The following is a 21644-nucleotide window of genomic DNA, read 5'->3' as shown; positions in this document are numbered from 1 at the left end:
AGGGACAGATCCCAACAGATCCCAACAGTGCCAGGAGCAAGAAAAGTCCTTGATTTCTGCAGAGAGGTCTCCCAGCACAGCTGGGATCACTGGTGCCTGACCCACCTATTTCTTTTGAGGGTTTTTTATGGGTGGTTTTGTTAAAATGGGCTCCTGTGTCTGTGTGCTGCCTGCAGAGCTTGCTGGGTTTCCCAGAGATGTCCCAGTCGCTCTGCAGGACATCTGGATGCTCAGCAAGGAACTGGGAATTGCAGTGTCTTGGTTGGAAAAACCTCAATGAAGTGGTGGAAAACTGTCATGGGGAAAGCTGAAGGAGGAGACACCCAAGTGTTTGGGATGGCTGATAGCTCAGTGTGGTGTTTTCCCTTTTCCCAGTACACCCATCAGTCACGGGATGGGTCCTTCCAGCCTGGTGGAAAAAGCTCTTGGATGTGGTGAGGAATTGAGAGTTTGAGGTAGGACCTTGGGAGACCACTTTAGCACCCAGGGACTGTTATATTGAAATGCAGAGAGAGCTATTTAGAGCAACTGATCTGGGTTGGTCTAAATATTGATTTATTTCTTTCTGAAGACACCCACCCAACCCCCCTGCACATCCTTGCTGTCTCTAGAGCTGTTTCTTACAGGAAGATTTGGTGAAAAGCTGACTGTAAGTTATTAACTATAAGTTATTAGCTTTCCAGTAAGTCTAAATGAATGTTACAGGCTATAAACTGTCCATATAAATTACAGGCCCTCATGTAAAGCTTAATGATGGTTGCAGTAACATTTACATCTTTCCCAAGGACAGGAGAGAATTTCTAACTGTGCCATCCATGAGAAGAGTCTCAAATCCCAGTTTCATGTCTGGAGTCAAGCTGGCAGTGTGTTGGTTTGGTTTGTTTCCTCTAACTTGATGTCTTTGGTCTGGAAAAGTGCTTTCCTACAAACCTCTTTCCCTTCTGAGTGTCAGCTCCATGGATGAGCCAGCCTGGAGCTGGAATGGGGCATGGACCATCCCTTCTTCCAGGAGAAGCAGCACATGTACTCTATAGATTTGTTGGGTTTTTGGGGTTTTTTTGTCTCTTGCAGCATGGTGTGCTTCTGGTGAGCAGGACACATCTGTCCTCCACTCCTGTGATTCTGTGATCCCCCAGTTTGGGAACCCTCTGGGGTCCAACCCCAGCTTTCCCAGCTGCTGCCAGAGCTCTGCTCTGTTCTCAAGCCTTAGAAATAAGAAGTTGGGCTTTATGTCAGTTGAATGTTTTCTGGTCAGTGGTTAATGCAGAAGCACACAGAAAAATGTCAGCACAGGTAATTTATCCCTTCACTTGTTTAACCATTTCTCAAGACTTCCAGTCATGGGTGGGTGAAAACGGTCAGAAATGGAAAAAATAGTCAAAGACCACACATTCCCTGTATTCTAACCCAAGTGGTTTTCAGCTTTCTGCAGAAGGATCATTACCATTAAAAGAATACATATGTTTTTCATTCATCTGCTAGGCACAGTAGGATTTTGATTTTAATTAAAGACCTTGGAAGCCGTGGAGATCAGAGCAGTGCTGTGGAGCCCAGAGCATCTCCTAAGAGCACAGCCCAGGAAAACCATTCCCAAAGCATGCAGGGGACTGGTGCTGATTTGTTCCCTGCTGAACTCCCTCCTGCTGGAATTAAGAATTAAAGAGCAGCTCTTCCAGCCCCCCCAGCAGCAGATCTGCCAACCCTGCCCCACACTTGACCAGAGCAGTTTAAACCTGTGGTTGGTCAGATAAAAAATTCTTACTGTGTTTACAGGGCTTGGGGTATTTTTTCCCCAATCTCCTGGTCCAAATCCCAGGAAGGGCAGTGGGCTCAGCCAGAGACTGCCTTCTTGGCAATTAATTGCCAGACTCGACAGAGTTTGGAAATTTGGGATATTTGCTTCTCACAGGTGGAGCAGGCAGGACCAAATGTGACCTTTTAGCAAAGGGGAAAAGGTGTTGTTAGTGGATCTCAACTCTGCTTTCCCTGTCGTTAAGAACAGAAAAATTAAGTTAATTAATCCCATCCCGAGGCTGAAGTGTTTCATTTGAGAAGTGGAGGCAGGGGTTACCTGAGGTTTTACACTGTGTTTCAGACTTAATAATTTTTAATGCAAGTCTGCCCCATGCGAAGAAGGAAAATAAAGTTAATTTACCCAGAGAAGGAAGGGATTGGGAGAGCAGCAGTGGATTGCACCACTTGAGAAACTACTGTTTGGGTTTTGGGCTCCTGTGTCTTGCTGCTTGAAAGCTGCAGAAGGACCTGAGTAAGCCAGGACCTGGGCACCTGTCTCTGGCTGACCCAGCCTGGGGTCAGAGACCTTGTCTCTGGGCACCAGCTTGATGTGACCTGGATCCCAGAGCAGAGGCATTGCCAGCCCCATGGGTGGCTCTGAGCTGCCATCCCAGGGGGATGCACTGGTGGATGTGGCCTCCCTGTGGCCTCTCAGCTTCCTCTGGTGTCCTTTTGGCTTCCATGGGTTGCAGTGCTTCAGGTTCCTAAAGTTTGGGACCAGGTGAAACAGTTGAGCATCAGCCAGGTGTCCCCAGGTGCAGTGTCACTGAGGTCTCTGCTTTGACACTTTTATCCTGGGCTATGTCAAAGCAGCTCTGGATGCTGATGACTGAGGGTTCCTTCTTGCTGTCCACAAGATTCCGTAGGCAGCTGGAATATGCATGGAACCACAGAATGGTTTGGGTGGGAAGGGGCATTTCAAGGACCATCTAGTCCAAGCCTGCCCCATCCATCCTGATCAATCCCAAGCCCCATCCATCCCGACCTGGAATGTTTCCAGGGATGGGGCATCTCCCACCTCCTGGGCAACCTGGGTCAGTGATTCAGTTTAAAAAACTGTTTGTCTATGTCTGGTCTGAATCTCCCCTCTTTCAGTTTGCTGCCAACAACCCTTGTCCTCTTGCTCCAGGCCCTGCTAAAAAGTTTGCCCCCACCTTTTTTCTGTCCCCCTGGGACAGAATATATAATTTTCTGAATATGTAATTTTCTGGGACAGTAAGAAAGATGAATGGAGCAGCTGTTGAAAGGAGAGAGCTCTTGGTAGCTGAGCTGTAGGGTAGAGCTCTATGTCTGGGGCCAGATCAGTGACCTCAGGAGTTGGGGAGCACACTGGAAATGTTTGAGTGATGCTTTGGGCTCTTCATGGTTACTCAGTGTTGGCTAAACAGAATAATGAGCAGTGATGTGGATGAGAAGAATGAAAAGAACATCCCCTCCCATGGGCTGGCTGTTCTGGTGCTGACAGCCCTGGAGGTTTTGGGGAGTGAGGAACATGCCCCAGTTAATACTGGAGCTGAACCAGGCCCTGCCCATGAAGAAACCTGACCCCTGTGGTTGCTGCAAATAATTTCAGCAGTGTTTCAGCCCCACAGAACCTGAAAAAAAAAAACCCCACACTGAGGAGCAGGGAACAGGAATCCCTGGAGCATCATTGCAAAGCTGATGGAGGAGAGCAACCTGTATTTCAGTCTTGCTGCTGGGAAAGAGGAGCAGTTCTTTGTGTTCAGCTTCTTCCTCCCAAATGCTTGGCTGCTTCTGTGGTGTGAGGGGAATCTGTGTTGATTCTGGGGTGTGCTGGAGCCACAGCCACAGGCTGTTGTATTTACATGGGGACTGGGGAGCCCACGGGTGGGAAGGGAGCAAAGTAAAGCAGCTGCCTGGCTCTGAATGCCACGAGGGGAGAGCTTGAAGCTGCCTCCAAAGTCCTCCTGAGCTTGGGAAGCACCAGAGGAGCCTGGCCAAGGAGCAAGGGCTTGAGCTGGGAGTGATGGATGGAGCTGGAGGCTGTGTGGTACCTGGCAGCCCAGGGATGCTCAGGAACAGAGCAGGGTGGCCATGGGATGGACCAGCCCAGCAGCTGCTCCCTGGGATGCTCCCTAAGGGTTGCACAGACCCACAGCATCTCCAAATATTTCTCCCGTGCCTCGGTGTCACACTCTGATCCCAAGACAGGTGTTTTGCCAGGCACTGTCAGAGCTCCCCTGAGGCCACACTTTTCCTTTTCTGTGCAGGTGTGACACGTTGTTATTCACAATTTCACAGCAGCCTCCTGCTCTCTGTGTGACACCACTTGGGTTTCCTTACCCAGCCTTCACTTCAGCACTTACAGACCAGTGACACTGGTTCCCCCCCCCAAGCCTCCAGTTCCCCAGGGGGATTTTTGCAGAGTTCACTTCTGGGACAGGTAAATTGCTTCCTCCCACTCCAGCAGAGAGGCTTTGGGGTTTTTTGAGCTGTGTTTCACCTGCCTTTGGTAACTGCTCTCAGGCACAGGCAGGAGGCTGCAAACATAACATGGAGGGGGTGGGGAAGTGGGTGCATATGGCCCCCTAAAAATCATTCCATGCAATGATGGCAAATATCTACAAAATATCTACAAATATCTACACACGTGGGAGCCTGCAGGAGGCTGAGCACTAAAAGGGAGGCTCTGTGTGTGGAGCAGCTCCAGGGTCTGTTCTCAGCTGGATTTATTTAGCCCTGGAAATGTCACCCCGCAGGTCACGTTTGATGGTGACCCATTGGAAGGTGATCCAAATCCATTGGACCGTGCTATAAACCTGATTCCAGACTCTATTGAAACTTTTTATCAACAAACCCAGGTGTGCTGGGCCCAAAGGAATTGAAATGAAAGGGGGCAGGGTGATTGTGTTTGGGTTGGGGTTTTGGTTTTTGGGTTTGTGTTGGTTTTTTTTGGTTTTTTTTGGGTTTTTTTTGCAAGATCTGCTCTCCATGGGAAAGGGAACAGTGGTTTGTTTTGGGTTGGGGGTTTTTGGGTTGGTTTGTTGTTTTTTTTTTTTTTTTGGTGGTTTTTGTTTGTTTTTATTTTTTCTATGAATCCCATGCTGGAAGGAGGAGGAATTACAGGGAAGAGCAGAGTGAGCTCTTCCTCAGCTCAGCCAGCAGATGTCACATTTGGTTATCACTGGTGAGGCATTGGGTGGCAGCTGCAGGAGCCCAGGGATCATGCAGGAGAACCACAAGGAAAGGGAGAGAAATCATTCCAGGCCACTTGGAGATGGCATCTGGTGGATGAGATGCATGGTGTACTCTGTGGGATAAGTTGTATTGGTTTCAGGGTTAACTGGGATGCTGGTTTACTGGTTTAAAGCAGAGTTCTCTGTACCCTGCATGGGAACCACTTCAGTCATTTGGTCTGGGCAGGGTACAGATGGATATTAATTTGTGCTCTGATGAGGTGTTTGGAAGTTGAGTTTGATTCTCAAATAGTTCCTTCCCAGCAGATTGTGGTATGCTAGCAACTCCATGTATCCCTTGGGAAGAGACTTAAACTGGCAAGACTGGGAAAGCATCATCCTCAGGTTGGAAGCAACAGGGCTGTGGGAATCTGTTCCTGCAGTGAAGAATTCCCTGGAAGAGCAGCCTCACCCCCCAAGGTGTGGGGATTATTTATTTGGGGATTATTTATCATGAGCCTTCACCCCTGTTTAGCTTCAGTACCAGTGTGCAGTTAAATAAATGCCTCCCCCAGCCCAGCTGCTCTGGCACAGCTTAGCCTGGACCTTCCTGGCAACCAAATCCCAAAGAGCTTCCCGTGGGCAAAGCTGCTTTTGGTAGGACAGGAGCCCTGGCTACGTTCTGGTGCTCTGGGCTCTGTTCTGCTCCTGTCTCTTCAGCAGGTATTGCCACTCAGTTTCTCATGCCAGGATAAATTACTATTTCAGGATTTCCCTGGGTCTCACAGGTGGGGTTTCGGGGCCAGACTGTGGAACTGCCACTCTCAGGCTCTGGATTTGACTCCAATCAATTTGCTTGAGTCCCTGGAAGTCCCTTTTTAATAGGACCACGTCTGTGCTCTTTGCTGCCAGTCAATTTTGGAGCACCTTGCCCAGGGAAGCTGTGGATTCCCTATCCCTGGAAGTGCTCAAGGCTGGGTTGGATGGGGCTTGGAGCACCATGGCCTAGTGAAAAGTGTCCCTGCCATGGCAGGAAGGGTGGGACTGGATAATCTTTAGGGTCCCTTCCAACCCAAACCATATGATGATTCTGTAATTGTCACAGAGATGCTGGGCAGATGCAACCCACAAAAAATAGTCCAAATGGAAAGATTTAAGACCATGCAGGTAGTTCCAGCTGAAAAATACCATCCAAAAGTAAGCAATGTGAGGATGGCAGTGCTTGCAGGGCAAGAGGGGATCTGTAGCTGCATAGGAGCAAACCAAGCTTTTAGTTTGACTGGGGCCAGCCTGTTCTGCAAGATAAGTGCTGATAAGTTGTGGTGTGAAGCTGGCAGCTTATGAAATGCAGAACAGATGGAGCCTTTAAATAGTGGGGAAGACCAGAGGGTCCTCCACAGAGGGGACTGATCTCTGAAGGACAAAAAGCTTTCAAGAGGGATGAAGCTCATTTTATTAACATTGTGGCTGAGGTTTAGGAGGATGGGTGGAGGGTTCTAGCACCTGGTGTGGGGGAGTTTCCAAAGAGACTGAGACTATGTGGAGATAGATGTTCACCTCAAAGAGCAGTTTTGGCCAAAAAAAAAAAAAAAAAAATCATAAGTAGAGACTTTTTCAAATGGTGAAAGGCATTCCTTGTGCCCTGTCTCCTGAACCACTGGTCTATCAGCCAGCTCCCAGCCTGGCCTGGGGATGGATGGGCACGGGCAGGAGGGTCAATAATGGTGGAAATTCCCCAGCAGGAATGTAGAGAGGTGACAAGGATGGTTTGGCTGCAGGACTGGGACTGTGTTGGGAGGAAGAGCAGATCTAGGAGAAGACATATGTTTCCTTTTACATACACAGATAAAGAACAAAGCATCTTCCCTTTCTTACTGAAAATCATTCCTAAAATATATATCCTCTAATAAAACAGAGCACAGTAATGGGCAGCATTTTTCATAAACTCTGTTTCTCCCAGTATTTTACAGTTAAATGTATCGTTTTGTTTAGGATTTATACCCTTCATGCATTTTAAAGATAGAAAGCTCTGGAGCTGCGTTTGCTCAAAGTGGAAGAAGCATTTGTAAATCTCAGATTTTATTTTCTTTTCCCCTTTAACGTTTATAGCTGCAGTTATGAAGTGCCAGGCACCCTGATCATCACTTATTCTGACCTCTTTGTCATGATAAGCTAAGTGCACGAGTGCTCCCAGGATGGAGCTGAGCTTCCAAAGATGCTGCATTTGCAAACCATCTAATGCTGAGGAAATGAGCAGGACTGGATAGGAAGGTGAAGGGAACATCAACAAACATGTTCACTCTACAGAAAGGATGTGAACAGTCAGGAGAAGATCCAGAGAAGAGTCATGAGGATGATCAGAGGACTGATATGAGGAGAGGCTGGGAAAATTGGGTTGTTCATCCTGGAGAAGAGAAGGCTGAGGGGAGAGCTCCTGCCCATGATCCAGGACTTCAAGGGGGGTCCAGAGCAGCTGGAGACTCCCTATGGACAAGGAGTCCCATGGCCAAGACAAGGGGCAATGGGCACAAGTTGCTCCTGGGCAGATTCCCATTGGACACCAGAGGAAAATGTTTCCCCATGAGGACAGTCAGAGCTTGGAATGGTCTCCCAGGGGAAGGGGGGGATTCCCCCACTCTGGAAAGTTTGAAGTCTCAGCTCCAGGGGGTGCTGAGACATCTCAGAGAAACAAGAATCTGAGAAGGGTTGGAGCCTTGGGGGTGGCATCCCCTCTGGGGTTCCCTGATTCAGACCACACAAGGAACCAATTCCTCTCGTGCTCTGCCTGGAGCTCCTGGAGCTGTCGCTGCTCTCTGGGTTCCTCCTGTTTGTTCCTGCCTGGGAAACCAACATAAACACCAACCCAGCCCTTGGAAGTTCCATCTGGGCTCAGCACTCAGCTGCTCTCATTAGGGAGGGAAGGGGGATGCTCAGTGTCTTGCCAGAGCTGGGAAGCAGTGGGCTGGGTTTGGCTGGGTTTGGGCTGGGTTTGGGTTTGGGCTGAGTTTGGGCTCTTGCAATGTAAATCTGTGGTGTGTGCTCTTGGTTTCTTGCATTCCTTTGGAAACCACGGCTGGGCAAGTGCAGTGAAACAGTTCCTGTAGTTTGGTTTTGGTTTTTTTTTTTTCCAGAGTTTCTAAGGGCTAAGTGACTGAGCAATCTGAAAAGAGCCACAAGCAGATCTCAAGTGCCTGGTCAGGGATTTTTCTCTTGTAAATATCAGTTCAGGACCCATTGGAGGGTACATCAATCCTCTCCTGTTCAGGAGAGTTCTTCAGCATTTGCTGAGATCCCTGGGGTGCACTGGGAGGGAGCAGGAATCGGGCAGTAAGCAGTGAATTGGCTTTTCTGTTAATTTGTTTGTTTTCTATGAATCGGCTCTGTGTTGCCTTTCGTGCCATTTTTGACCTTAATGCTAGTAGAGAGTCAAAATATCAGGCAATATTTTGGAGGAACTACCTGGAGGAATTCAAATGCTGCCTAAGAGATGCTGAGGAGTGCAGAAAGGCTGTGGGAGTGAGAGGGGCTTGGGGGGAGCACTGGGTGAGTTCTGCAGCACCGGGACCATGACAGATGATGCTTGTTCCTCCTCCTCCTCCAGGTCATGATGAGATAAGAAATTCTCAGAACTATTCTTGTAACTTGGTGACTCTTATCCATCAGAAAATAATGATGTTTTAACACTCTCTGCTACTGCATGGTGTTTGTTACTGGTGAGCTGCTGTCACCTTGTCCAGACACCAGCAAAACTTGGATGTCTGTCTGGTTGTGCTTTGGTCAGCTGGGGCACCTTAAATGAAAAGGGAATTATTGTTTGGAAGGATGGATAAATGCATCATGTCAGTTGTATTCTGGTGAGCTGGACCTGCTTGTGCCTCAGCAAGTGCCTGTGGGGGTTGAACAGTGTTTGAAGTGCTCTTCAACTAAGTCCTCACACTCAGTACACCCCAGAACTGAGTAGCCAGTACATAAACAGTGTTTGGAAACTGCTGCTCAGAAAGGACCCTGGGACCTTTGGGCCACACTAGTTAATCACAGCCTTGTCCTCAGATCAATATTTCCTGAGATCTGGTACCGTGGCTCCCTGAAGTCCTATTTCAGACTTCCACAGTGATTAACATGTGGCAAATTTTAACCAGAAATTGGCAAACTGAGGACCAAGAGGGGACTTGCTTGGTGACCCTGTGCTGCTGCCCTGGAGGGAAGGATCTGGGGGGTGTGGGGGCTCCCCCAGGCTGCTTATCTGCTGGGCATTAGGTAGAGATGAAAGCAAATGCATCAATCATGCTCAATTAAAAAAAAAACAAAAAACCAAACATTTGGCCTCTTAAAATTAAAGAGCCAAGAAGGAAAAAATTGCTGCTCACTGCTTATAATCACAGAGCTCTGCAGTGGTTCTGCAGCTCAGAAACTTTGTGGGGCTGGAATGTGCTTGTGAATCCAGGTGAATGGGAGCAGAGGACTGGGTGCTGGGTTTGTTTTGCTTTTTTTGGTTTTTTTCCTTCCCTCTGTGCCAACCTGAGAAGGGAGATAGCTGGAAAGCTGAATAACCCCGGGGTGCAGTTATCCATGGCTGGGAATTGCCAGGTCTTTTCCAACCCAAACCATTCTGTGATTCTGTTATTTCAAGGCCATTTTTGCTGCCTCTGCTTAACAAAGGCAAATGGTGTGACCCAAAATGATGTTTCCTGTACTCAGTTCAGAGCAAGGGGCTTTGCTCTGGGGAGGGGAGGCTGGCATGGCTGTAGGGTGGCAGCACCAAACCCAGTGGGGTATGAGGGGCAGCAGCTCCATATTCTTTGTGCTTGGGACATCTCTGCAGGTTGTGATTATGTGATAACATCTTCCAGGCACAACCAGAGGCTGAAAGTGGCTCCTGAGAGAACCTTTTCTGCAGGTGGTTTCCTCCAAGGAAGCCTCCCCACCATCAAGATGTGCTTAGCTGAGAGCTGGGGCTCTGCTGCTCTTTCTCATCTCTGTCATCTCTAATGCTCTTTTTCATCTCCTCAGCTCTCCAGTGGAGGTTAATCTGTGCTGGGCAGTGTCACAGCTGGGTGGTGGCAGGCTTGGGGGGTTTGTCTGGAGCCAGAACAAATGGTTGTGGTGAGAGGGGACAGGAGGCAGGGCTGGGCAGAGTGCTGATGGGTCTCACAGCTCCTGCACCTCCCAAGGCTCTGGCTGCTTGTTGTGTACTCCAAACCACAGCCCAGCTTTCCTGTACTTTTGGAGTTCACCAGGTCTTGTGTTGTTAAACTTTCAGCATCCCCATTCACACCAGAAAGCTCTGCTGTTCAGAGGGATTTAGGATAATGCAGCTCTTCAGGAGCCCTCATTATTTCTCTAAAGGTGACCATGTTGTTCAAGTGCCCATATTGTGACAAATGTCTAATTATGGATCCTTTCTGTAGCCCCCCAGAGATGCCATTATGCCCACCTGCAGGAGAAGGGGGAAGATTACAATTTGCATTCAGCATGGGCTTTTCTCCATTATTTCCACTGCCCATAAATAAGGAAAACAAACCTTATCGACCACTGATCTCCTCTTTTCGTTTGTCCCACGTTTCTGTTTTTTAAAGCTGCTGTTCTGCTTTGCTGCTTTCCTTGGACTTGTGTTGTGTGCTACTTCAGCCCCAGCAGATCTGCTCTGCTCTGCTCTAATTGAGTGTGCCCTTTCCTTGGGCAATCTGGCAGAAAGATCCTGGCTAAAAGGGCTTTTTATCCTTTGAAAAGAAAAGCATGGCTGGAGGGGGTGACACCCCCAAAGGTAAAAGCTGGATCAATAACCACGAGATAGGAGGTGTATATTCACATGATTTTCCTTTTGTCCCTTTTCCTTTTTATTTTATATCTATTTTTGCTCTTTTCCTCTCACTACCTTTCAGATGTTTGGTATTCTCAGGCTTTTAGGTCAAGGTGCCTCCTCTCTGGTTTTATACCTGCCGATAAAAATAGTTTGGAGGAGAAACTCCCCAAATACAGTGTGCATTTTGGCACAAGCTCCTCGTGTCTGCATGAAAGGGGACTGATGAACACATATTGCTCTGACAGGTCAACACGTGCAGGTAGAACGTGTGGCCATGAGGCTGTGTTGTGGTTTTCATTGCATTTCAGAAATCCTCCCACTGACAAAATCCTGGCAGAAATCAAAGCAGCTCCAAGGTGTAAACTTGGGGAGGGGAAAGACCTTATTCTGCTTGTCTTCTTTCTCTAACAACAGAAAAAGGTCTAAAAGAGGGCTCTTCTAGACCTCTGCAAGAGGATAGCAGCTGAAAATGTTTAGGTTTCCCATGTTTTGTCTCCTTTTTGTCCTACCTTCCACCTGCTCTGGGTGGTTCAGCTCTCTGACTGCCTCTCAGGTGCTGGGGGACAGGTTGGGCACTCTGTGTCATTTTTGCTTTTCTCCATGAATCACTTTTCCTTTATGGGATGCTCTAGAGGCACGAAGGACATTTGCCTGTGAAGGTGTCACCAGTTAAAATCAAAGGGAACTCAACCTGAGCAGCTTCGAGCAATGTTGTGTCCCACGTCTGGGAAATCATCCTGAGGGTTTTTGGTTTTTTATATTTCTAAAGGATGAAGCTACAGTAACATCCTGGTGCCACACTGGTGGACCCAAGATGCACTGTAAGGTGTCATTTCCCTGTTATTCTCTGCTAAATAGCATCCTGGAACAGCAGAGACATCAGTGGGGTTAGAAAGGACAGCCTGGGTGTCCATTGGGAAGCTGGGGAGGAGAAGGTGTGATGAAGGCAGCAGTTACTGGAAATATCCCTTGTGTCTTTCCAGCTCAGGGGTGTCACTTCCTGTCACTGGTGCCACGTACAGCAGCTCTCACTGGGTCTTTCTCTGCTTGGTGTGGTGCCACTTGTTTGGACATCTCTATTTTTGCCAGCTGGGCCAGGAAAAATCAGTGCAAGGGGCATTTCCCATGGCCCCAGCTTGTCCCTGCTCACAGCCCGGGGAATTTTCCCCCTCCTGGGCCAAGGATGCCACTGAGGAGCAAGGTGACAATCCAGGCTGTTGTCACCAGTCCTTTAAAAAAGTGGATCACAGAATCCTCATGGTTGGAAAGGACCTTCAAGGTCATCGAGTCCTACACCCCCTCAACCACTGACTCATCTCCCAAAGCACCACATCTTGGTATTTTTTGAACACCCCTGGGCTGGTGACTCCACCACCTCCCTGGGCAGCCTCTCCCAATGCTTCCCCACTCTTTTGGTGCAGAAATTTTTCCTGATGTCCAATCTGCTCCCATCCCCTCTTGTCCTGTCCCAGGCACTGGGGAGCAGAGCCCAAACCCAGCTCCCTGCAGGCTCCTTGCAGGGAGTTGTAGAGGATCAAGCATCTAACTCCAAAATGTGTTTCTGGATGAAGATCAGGAACCAAACTCCCCAAACCAGAAGGGGAGAGGGTGGCTGCAGGCTGGGCACCACCCCAGCTGCCTGCTGCTGACTCTCTGCTTTTTTCTTTTCTTCCCTCTCCTGCAGGCAAAGCCTATGCTCCCGAGTTCTACTACGACACCTACAACCCCCTGTGGCAGAACAGACCCCGGGTCTATTCCTACAGCCTCCAGTGGACCCAGATGAACCCCAACGCCGTGGACAGAATCCTTGCCTACCGCCTGGGGATAAGGCAGGTGAGGAAAGGAATTCCTTTGTGTGGGGTGTGCCTTTGGAGGCATGACCTCTGGGGGGACTCCAGGGCCTTTATTTTATTATATTATTTATTTTATTTTCATTTTTATTTTTTCATTTTTATTTTTTATTTTCCATTTTTACCTTATTTTCATTTTTTAATTTTCATTTTTACTTTATCCTATTTTATTCTATTCTATTTGCTTCATTGTTCTTTTATTCTTTATTTTATTTATTTTATGTTATTGCACTTCATTTCCTTTTTGCCTTCTTAATTTTACTTCGTTTTACACATTATTCTTACTTTGTTCTATTTTATTTCATACTTTTCTTTTTATCTTACTTTCCTTCTTTTTTTTTTTTCCTCCCTCTTCTTTTTTTCTCTAAGTTGGGGTTGTTTCTCCTCCCTCTGGCAGGCTGGCTGCCACCTACTCCTCTGCTGCTTGTAGATGCTGAAAATTCCTTTGCACATTTGTAGTGTGATTGGAGAGCTGTTCCTCAGGGGGCTGTGTAGAGCCTGATGCTCAAGCTATGCTTGAAAGGCTACATGAAAGAAACTTGCAATGAAATGAAACTTTTCTGTATCTGTAGATTTTTTATTAGCTCTTCCATGTAAACAGATAGACCCAGGGGTAGCTGTAGCTTCCCTATGGAAACCCATGGGGATCCTGGAGAACTGAGACATCTTCCCTGACCACCTCAAAGGCATCTTCAGGGATTCACAGGGAACTTTCCAAGGGGAACTGGCACTGTTGAGGGAGGTTGGAACCTCTGGCAGAGGCATTGTTAATTCAACAGAGTCATCCCCACTCATTTACCCTTTAGCAAAGAAAAATCTCATCTGTCTTCCCTGAAGGTTATTGCTGAAAGCTTGGGGTTTAATGGTCAATTAAAGAACCGCTCCCTGCCCTGCGTAAACTCTCATTAAATGGCATCACCTCTGCTTAATTCCCCTTCACAGGGCAACGTCATCGTCCCACAGCAAACTCCATGCAAAATCTCCTGGTTTTAAGCTCTAAAGGCAGAAAATTGATGTGCCAAACCACTCCTTCCCAAGCCTGGAACACAACCAGTGTGCCAGAGGCTGGCGCTGGCAGCCGGATTTGGCTTCCCCAAGGGGAAACACAGGGTCTGAAAAGAATTCTCCTTGCTATGAACACCTCCTTGGCCACCGTGTCCATCCCCAGGCCACATCTCACCAGTTGGGCTGCCAGCCCTGGTCTGTGCCATGCTGGTGCTGTACCCAGTTGGGGTCATGGGGCTCCCACTACCCAGCTGGTGGGCACATGCCCTTGGTTCCTGCTCCCATCCTGGACCTTCTGCCATGAAATGAAGGCATTTTGCTGCTTACCTGGGAGAATTTACCTGGTCTTGTTTTGGTCTTGTTTCACTCTCTCCTGCTGAGCTTGCTTTCCGTTCCATAATGCTGCAATTATTGATTTAGGGAATGTATGTTTGGTTATTCAGTGCCTGGTTTGTGCAGGGAGAAAGAGGTGGGAGATTAAGACAGATTCTTGACAAGGTCTGTGCTTGGAAACGTGAGTGCAGAAAATATTTTGTTATCCCCCCCAGGCCTCCTGCTGGGATGAGCTTTGGAAGCTGCAAAATAAATATGCAATTTGAGGGTGTTATTTATGGGGAACAGAGGGGGTTTGGCTTGTGGAAGTTGGGTGGTAGCTGAGGAGTTGGTTGGGATACATCCAGGTTACAGCTTTGGTAGCCAGGGGTGCTGGCTGGGCTTCTCTCAGGGTTTGCCTGACTGATTTGAAGTGAAACTGGGTGACTTTTAATGCCTGTTCATGCAGCTTTTTGCATCCCTGAGCTCAAATCTGTTCCATTCTTCCCAGGACCCGAGAGAAATTGTTAAACTCAAAAAAAAAAGAATTTGCTGAGGTAAAAGAATATACAATGAAATTAATTGCATTAGGTAGTTTACCTTTTTTTTTTCCATTTCATTTTAATTTACTTTTAATTATCTATTTATAAAATTATCTCTAGTTACTTTACTCTAATTTCCTTGACAACACTCTCTGTTAGGCTAATCAAAATATTTTCCTTTCCTCTATCTGAAGCCACACATAAATCTTGGGTGATTTGGAACCCAGTGAGCCCTCTGGAACACACTTATCCTTTTGTTGCAGTAATTCCCCCTTAAACAGGGGTGATAATTAAACTTCCTAATTTTTTTTTTTTTTGACACCTACCAGTACTTACTACCAGCAGATTGCCTTCTGAACTGTTTGTGTTTATATGGTTTATTCAACTTAGCAATGCTTTTTTTTTGTTTTGGTTGGATTTTTTGAGGGGTTTTTTGGGTTTGTTCTTTTTGTGTGTTTTTTTTTTGGTTGGTTGGTTGGTTGGTTGGGTTTTTTTTGTATTGGGTTTTTTTAGCTAACAATAAAAATGGGAATGAGCATCCTTTGGGGGTGGCAAGAAACCCTCCTCACAGCTGGGCAAAAATTCAGTGGGAGGGTTTCCAGGAGGAGGTGAAGAGCAGCCTCCTACACCCAGTGCCTGCTCTTAATCTTTGTTTGAATCTCCTCATGCCTCTCAAAACAGTGCTGGGGGGGCTGTGTTGTGGGTCACTGTGGAGTTATCTGCTGTAATTCAATTAACACCAGTCCCTTTATCTGATCAGTAAATTGCTTTTTTGTTAAGAACCTTAATATCCCAGCCCAAGCCTCCCTTCCTCATCCCCCAGTCTGTACATTGCTGCTTCACTTGAGGCAGAATCCAGGCAGGATTTGGGGAATATTGAGCTGATAGCAAGTTTGTAGCTTGCTGAATTTTCTGTGGGATTGTTAAAGTCTGTAATATTGACAGTATTTTTAAGGTCATTTGATAAAAACAAGAGGTTTGTGGGAGGCACAGAGCAGTTGAGCTCCATGTTGGGGCTTGGGAGGTTGTAGAAAGCAAGGCAAAGGATGTGCTTGATAATTTAACTTTTAAAGGGCAAAGGAGGCTGATCATGGGGCTTTTCCTTAAAGCCAACCTGTTCTGCTCAGAGTAAATAGATTGCACAGCTTTATTAGAGCAGGGAAACAGCTCCACTGGTTGGCACAGGGCAAGCCTGCAGAGCTGGGGCTGCCTCTGCCTGGACCAGCTCAGCCAGGAAGGGTTTGGAGGAGTTTTCCTGGCAAAAAAAAATGATTGGGGAGAAATATCAAGATGTGCTGGGCAGGCAGAGAGCAGGTGGAATGGAGAGGCAGGAGCAAAGCTGCTGAGTGGGGCAGGGGGTGGCTTCAAGGAAAATAAATGTGGTCAAGGAGCAAGAGGTAGAAGGTTTTTCATGGTGGATGCCAGGAGCAGCTGGCGTGTTCTGGGGAGCTTCAGGATCCTGTGGGTGCTTTGTAAGAGGGAAAATACAGGTTGGAAGAGGAGACCTGATCCGTGGAAGAAGGGAAAATCCATAGGAATTGCTGTTTCTGTGCTGTGTCTCTCAGCAAGATCATGGTCTGGCTCTGCCCCAGCACTGTGTTTAAAGCTGCAAAGAGCAGAGGTTGTTCAGTCAGGCTCATCCTGCTGCATGCTAGTGTGGGACAGATGCTCCCTCCTGGGACAGCCTGGGAAGAACAGGAATTATTTAGAGCTCTTTGCTCTCTGCTTAAGCCCAGACACTCCTGTCTGTTCCCTTCTGGGGATTCATTCCATGGGTAGTGTCATTTTGGAACAAGCACTGGCTCCTGTCTGTTTCCAGTTGTTACAGCACATGGGCACTGGTTTCCCAGGGCTGGGGTTAAATCAGCTTTGAGGATGCTGAGCTGCAGACTCTGCCAAGCCTGCTGGGAGGGAGCATCCACAGAGGGTTCTGCTCCTCTTCAACTCAGTGGTCCCAAATAACTCTTAAAAAATGAGGCACTGGCTGAATGGCCACAGAGCCACTTGTTGAGTCAGTGCAGGAGCTGCCTTTGACATCCTCAGAGCCATGGAGCATTCCTTGAGGAGATGGCACAGCTCTGCACCATGCATCCAGACCCTCTCCCTCCAAGGGTTGCTGTGGATGGGGTCTTCTCCTCTTGAAAATCTGTGGCTTCTTTGCACAGGGAAATAAATAAAAAAAAAAATAAAAATAAAAAAAGAATTTAGTTGATGAGATAAGAGCAAGGATCCTGATGTGATTTGTGATTTGTTCTTGTAAGACCAGTCCAGACAGCCGGGGCAGGGTCAAGGGATTTGAAGTGGTTGGTCCCTTTCCCAAAAGGAGGGGAAACCCTTGAAAACAAGAGGTTCAGCCTGTCTTGCTTTGATTTTCCCACTGTTTCTGGAATATTAAGACTGTATGAACCCCTATGAATCTTCAGAGCAGTGTTACACATCTCTGCTTCTTGTCACCTCCTTTGTCACTGGAGTTAAAATAAAGGCGTCTCTCTGGCAGAGGAGAATGATTCAGGGGAAGGAAATCAGGGCAAAGCAGAAACTTGCTCAGCATTCTAAGCATTGGTTAAGGAGAAGCTGAGAGAAACCACCATAACAGCAAATGTTAGGAAGGTTATTTGGGAAAAAAAGTGGAGCTTGGTGTAATGACATAGCAGGGAAGTCAGAAAGCCAGAAAAGGGAAAGGGAAGGTCCTGTCAGCTGAAGAGGGAGTCACAAGAATAGAAAAGTGTCATTTTTCTGCCTATGGAGGGCAAATGGAATCAGAGGAATGAAAACCTTTATGTTCTGAAGCCCTGTGCTTGACTCAGAGTCACTTAGGAGTTATTTATTTCCTTTGGCACACTCAGGGCCTGCACCTGATGGGTGGTGATGCTCCAGATGTTCCTTCCATCAGGATGGTGGTGGTGGTGTCACAGAATGTCCTGCAAAGGAAAAGATGTTTGCAGGCAGAGGGTTTTCATTGAGTTTGCTATAGAGCCTGTAAAATAGCTGCACATCAGCCTGGGTACAAAAAATTGCAGGCAGGACCATTCAAAATTACTCACATCTGCAGTAATTCATTCCCAGGGAGGAAGTGAGAAAGAGCTGAAAAGTCACACGTGTATTGGAGTATTTCTGATGTTGGTTTCATAAAGGTTCTGAGCTTGTTTTCTACAGAGGGATAGAAGCTGTTCTGAAGAGTTCTCAGTGTGCATTTCTTTTGGGAGGTCCAAGCAAGCATTTGTGTTTTTCCCTTGTTGTTTCTGCACTTTTGAAATGAAACCAGAGAGAGCGTGGCCAAAAAAAAAAAAAAAAAAAAAAATTTAACAGTAAAAAATAAGAGTGGATTGCAACATGCAAAGGCATGGATCTTATTGATTTTCTTGGGTTTGGTAAAAATTGGATTAGGGAAGCAGTGGTTCTGTTTTACAATTTTCCATTTGCAATACTGATCCCTCCTCTGCTCATTCTTCACCAGACTGAGTGCAAGGCCAGGAAAAGGAGGAATGTGGGTTGGGATTTGTACCAAATGCTTGGAATTGCCATGTGGAAATGGTTACATCTCCCAAGCTTGGGCTGGATGAGGCAAGCGCTTGAATATAAAGAAAAAATAAAAAGGGAGGGAAAAAAATAAAATCCTGTAGATTGCATCTTAGTAAATTCAGAGGAGAAGGTTATAGACATAAACACATCTTTTTCTATCAGGTCCTGACATTCTGCCTTTGATCCTGTGGTATCTTAGTGACCAAAGATGTGCTTTTGGCTGTAACCACTGTTCTTGGTCAGGATGTAGAGCTGTGTGTCCCCAGTATAACCAGTTTGCTTGGTTTGGAGGTGCTGGGCTGAATCTTCTAGAGATGCAGGGAGAAAACAGCTCAGGCTGAGCTGTGCCCAATCACAGCACCATGAACTGGGGGCTGTAATACTAAATTCCCTTTCTTCATAACAAGAAAAAAAAACCCAACACCCTTACAAGCAAAATTCAACATATTCATTTCATCCAAGCAATTGCTGCCTGCTGGGGCTGCCTGGGTTTGAGTTTCATTATCTGAGCATAAACTCTGGCTATTTCCTTCCTAATTTTAATGCCCAATTCCTAACAACTTTCTGGTCTGGTTTCTTCAGGAACCAGGACACAGAGGAAGGTGCTCAAGTTCCCTCCTGTTATTTCTGAAGCCAGCTCTGCACTTTTGGTCAGTGCTGGGGGGCAGCAGAGGTGCAGCAGGCAAGGGGGGGTCCCACCAGGGACTGGTAAAGGTGCAATTCTAGAAAAAAAAAAAAAAAAAAATTGAGAGGTAGGGTGGTGTTAATAAAAAAAGAATAAAACCATGGACCTGGGGCAGACTTGGTGAATTCCCCAGCTTCCCAGCAAGCTCAGTGGAGCTTTTCCTGGGATGTCTTTGGAATTTTGGGGCAATCTCTGAAGGTCTCTGTGTCTGTATTTACAGACTGGAGGAGTCAGAGGTCTCTATTGTCATCTCTCCTTCCTAAATTTCCAACACCAGCCAGGTAGGGATTTCTTACAGGACAAATGCAGTGTGGGGAGGAGCTCTCCTGCTTCCAGCAGTGATGGTGGCACAACCTGAGGTTTTCATGGATGTTTTCCCTTCAGGGGCAGGAAATCCAGGTTTATTGGCACTCAGGAGCTCATTCTCTCTCTCAGCACTGACAAAAATTGTCCCGTGGGAAATGTCCCTGCCCATGGCAAGGGGCTGGAACTAAATAATCTGTTAGGTCCCTTCCAACCCAAACCAGTCTGGGGTTCTATGAAACAGAGGGTGGGTGCTGTAGCCTCAGCCTGGGCATTCTGACCAAGCTCAGCTTTATTTATTCTGCCTCAGCAGCAAAACTGGCAATAAGAACAGATGGCTGCTGAGAAATGCAGTGGATCAGGCAAGGCTTAGGAAAGACAGGAGAAAACAGAACTGAAGTGTGATTTTGTGAGAGAAATCACTCGAGTTGGAGGAATTTATTTTAGTAAATAAGTTATTTGCTTTACAACTACATTTAAACTCTGGTGGTAGGGTTGAGGTTCCCATTTTGTACCTTTGGGTGCTCCAGGCAGAGCCTCGGGTGGAACAGCTGAATTTCTGGTTCCATCTGCACCATCCAAGCAAGGCTGAGCTTTAAATCATTGAGCTGTGTGTGGGCATCCCTCCTGCAGGAGCTGGGCCCTGGATGGAGATTTCTGCTCCACTTGCAGAACAGCAGAAGAGGAGATAAAGTGGGGAGGGTGTTTTCAGGGCTGCTTTTAGACCCTGCTGCTGTGGAGTTCTCCAATGAATGCAGATTTTCCTAGGAAAATCTGTCATTATTTATCAACGTGTTATTAATTTGTCATCGTCTCCTGTCATGCAAAACTGTTGAACAGAAAACCCCTAAATGGCAGCAGTGGTTTCCCTGTTGGTGTTGATTTCAGGTGATGTCCTAGTGTGGTTCAGAAATACTGAAGGAGGTGCAGAAATGAAAACTGCCAGAGCTGTAAAACTTGGAAAACTGAAGAGCCACATAAAAATGATGGCATCTGTCCTTGGGCAAAAGCATGACAAGAGTTGTGTGGCTGGCATGCAGCAGGTTTTTTTGTCATAATAAAATACAGCATAGATAAATATTTGAAAAGGCCTTTCTGCATTACAGAGCTGTAATTCTGATGAAGGATGCATCCTCTTTAGTTCAAGACAGTTTCAGAGAGCTACTCCTGACACCCTCAAGTGTCCTAAAAACTAAATGATTCCAGAACTGAGCTGTTGGAACTGCTGAGTAAGTGGTGTGCAGTGAAAGAGCTTCACCTCTTTCCCTCTGACTATTTCATATGTGTCCTTACATCTTCTTTGCCCTCCCACCTCCAGGACCTGTTCCAAAGTTTGAGTTGCTGCCAAGGTTCTCAGGTTCTCCCTCTCTCAGCTGGGTACATCCCTGCCTCCTTCCATGGGCTGCCAGGAACTTCTTTTGACAGCATTCCTTTGGGATAATTTTATGTTACTGAAGCAGGGAGAAAGGTCAGAAATAACTCATTGCAAGTAGGGCTCACTTTGGGCAGGGGATTTTTTTAGTTTAAGGCTCTAACTCGGAGGGGCTTCAGCTGTAATCTGGATGTCTCCTGTTACTGGTGGGAGATGCTCCTGTTACTGGTGGGAGATGCTGTCACCCTCAGAGTGGGGCTTTTTGTGAAGTATTCCCCCTCATCACCCTCCTGTGACATTTCTCTGTTCCCATAGGCTTTGCCCCTGGTAGAAGTGTTAAAGAGCACAGCAAAATAACTTAGACTCCAGTGGAGGCAGTGGTGTTCACCAAACTCAAGCAAGAGCTTGGAGTTCCACTGCACAGTGAAAAAAGCCCAGTTAGTGTTTTTTCTGTCGGCCAAGTATTGAGTGTTCACACAATTTCTGGTCTTTGGTACCAAATAAAAGTGCCTTTGTGTGGCAAAGAAAGCTGTCAGGTCTCTGAGCATCTCCCCTCTGCACTGGGCTGAGCAGTTCTGGCAACCTGTGAAGGGGAATATTTATCTTCTGAGCTTCCTGAGCTGTTTCTAAGGCCACTCAGGTTGAGTAAGTATCTGCATGTCTAGACAGTGCATGAACTGAAAGTATTAAATCTGTTTGAGGCCCTCCTGGATTTCCCCCAGCTCTGGTAATGAGCCCATTTACAAACGGAGCACTGCAGAGCTTCAGAGGTAACAAATAAAAAGGAGATGAATTGCCTAATTACCAATGATCAAATCCACAGCTTCACCAGCATCACTCCCTGGGAGCAGCCTTAATGACTCCCTAAGGGACAGCTGGGGCAGGACAGCCCCTGGGATGCTCTGCAGACCAGGGATGCTCCTGCCTGGGATGCTCCCTTGGCTCCTGCCTCCAGGGTTCTGCAAACCCAGCTGCTGCCTCTGTGTCCTCTCACCTTTGTATCAATCTTCAGGTGTTTAAGGCCAGGTTGGGTGGGGCTTGAAGCACCCTGGTCTTGTGGAAAGTGTCCCTGGCCATGGCAAGGGGTTGGGACTTGAAGGTCCCTTCCAACCCAGTCTGTGGTTCCGTGACTCTGTGATAGAACAGGAGTCCCAGATGTCTGTAAGGCACTTGGCTGTTTTTTACTGCCTCACCATAAATCCTGTCCTTAGTGAAACAGAAATATGTAAATTAGGCAATAATTCAGTGTAAAAAATATGTTTTGCAAAAAAAAAAAAAAAAAAAAAAAAAGAGCAGTGCCATTACGAAATGAGACTTTG

At 47.0% G+C, this 21644-nt stretch overlaps 1 protein-coding gene across 2 annotated transcripts in view; it reads left to right on the top strand.

Moving 5' to 3' along the window:
• The window catches only part of MDGA2 (MAM domain containing glycosylphosphatidylinositol anchor 2), a 303952-nt gene that overhangs the window by 243089 nt on the left and 39219 nt on the right, over nt 1-21644 (top strand). For both annotated transcript variants that reach the window (XM_071745088.1, XM_071745089.1), the window contains exon 10: nt 12419-12567. In XM_071745088.1, the coding sequence (XP_071601189.1) occupies nt 12419-12567 (149 nt within the window). The remainder of the gene's footprint in view (nt 1-12418; nt 12568-21644) is intronic.

This window comes from Heliangelus exortis, chromosome 5 (genome assembly GCF_036169615.1).
Source record: "Heliangelus exortis chromosome 5, bHelExo1.hap1, whole genome shotgun sequence".
In the NCBI taxonomy this organism is placed as follows: Eukaryota; Metazoa; Chordata; class Aves; order Apodiformes; family Trochilidae; genus Heliangelus; species Heliangelus exortis.
This window is presented reverse-complemented; position numbering and strand designations above follow the sequence as displayed.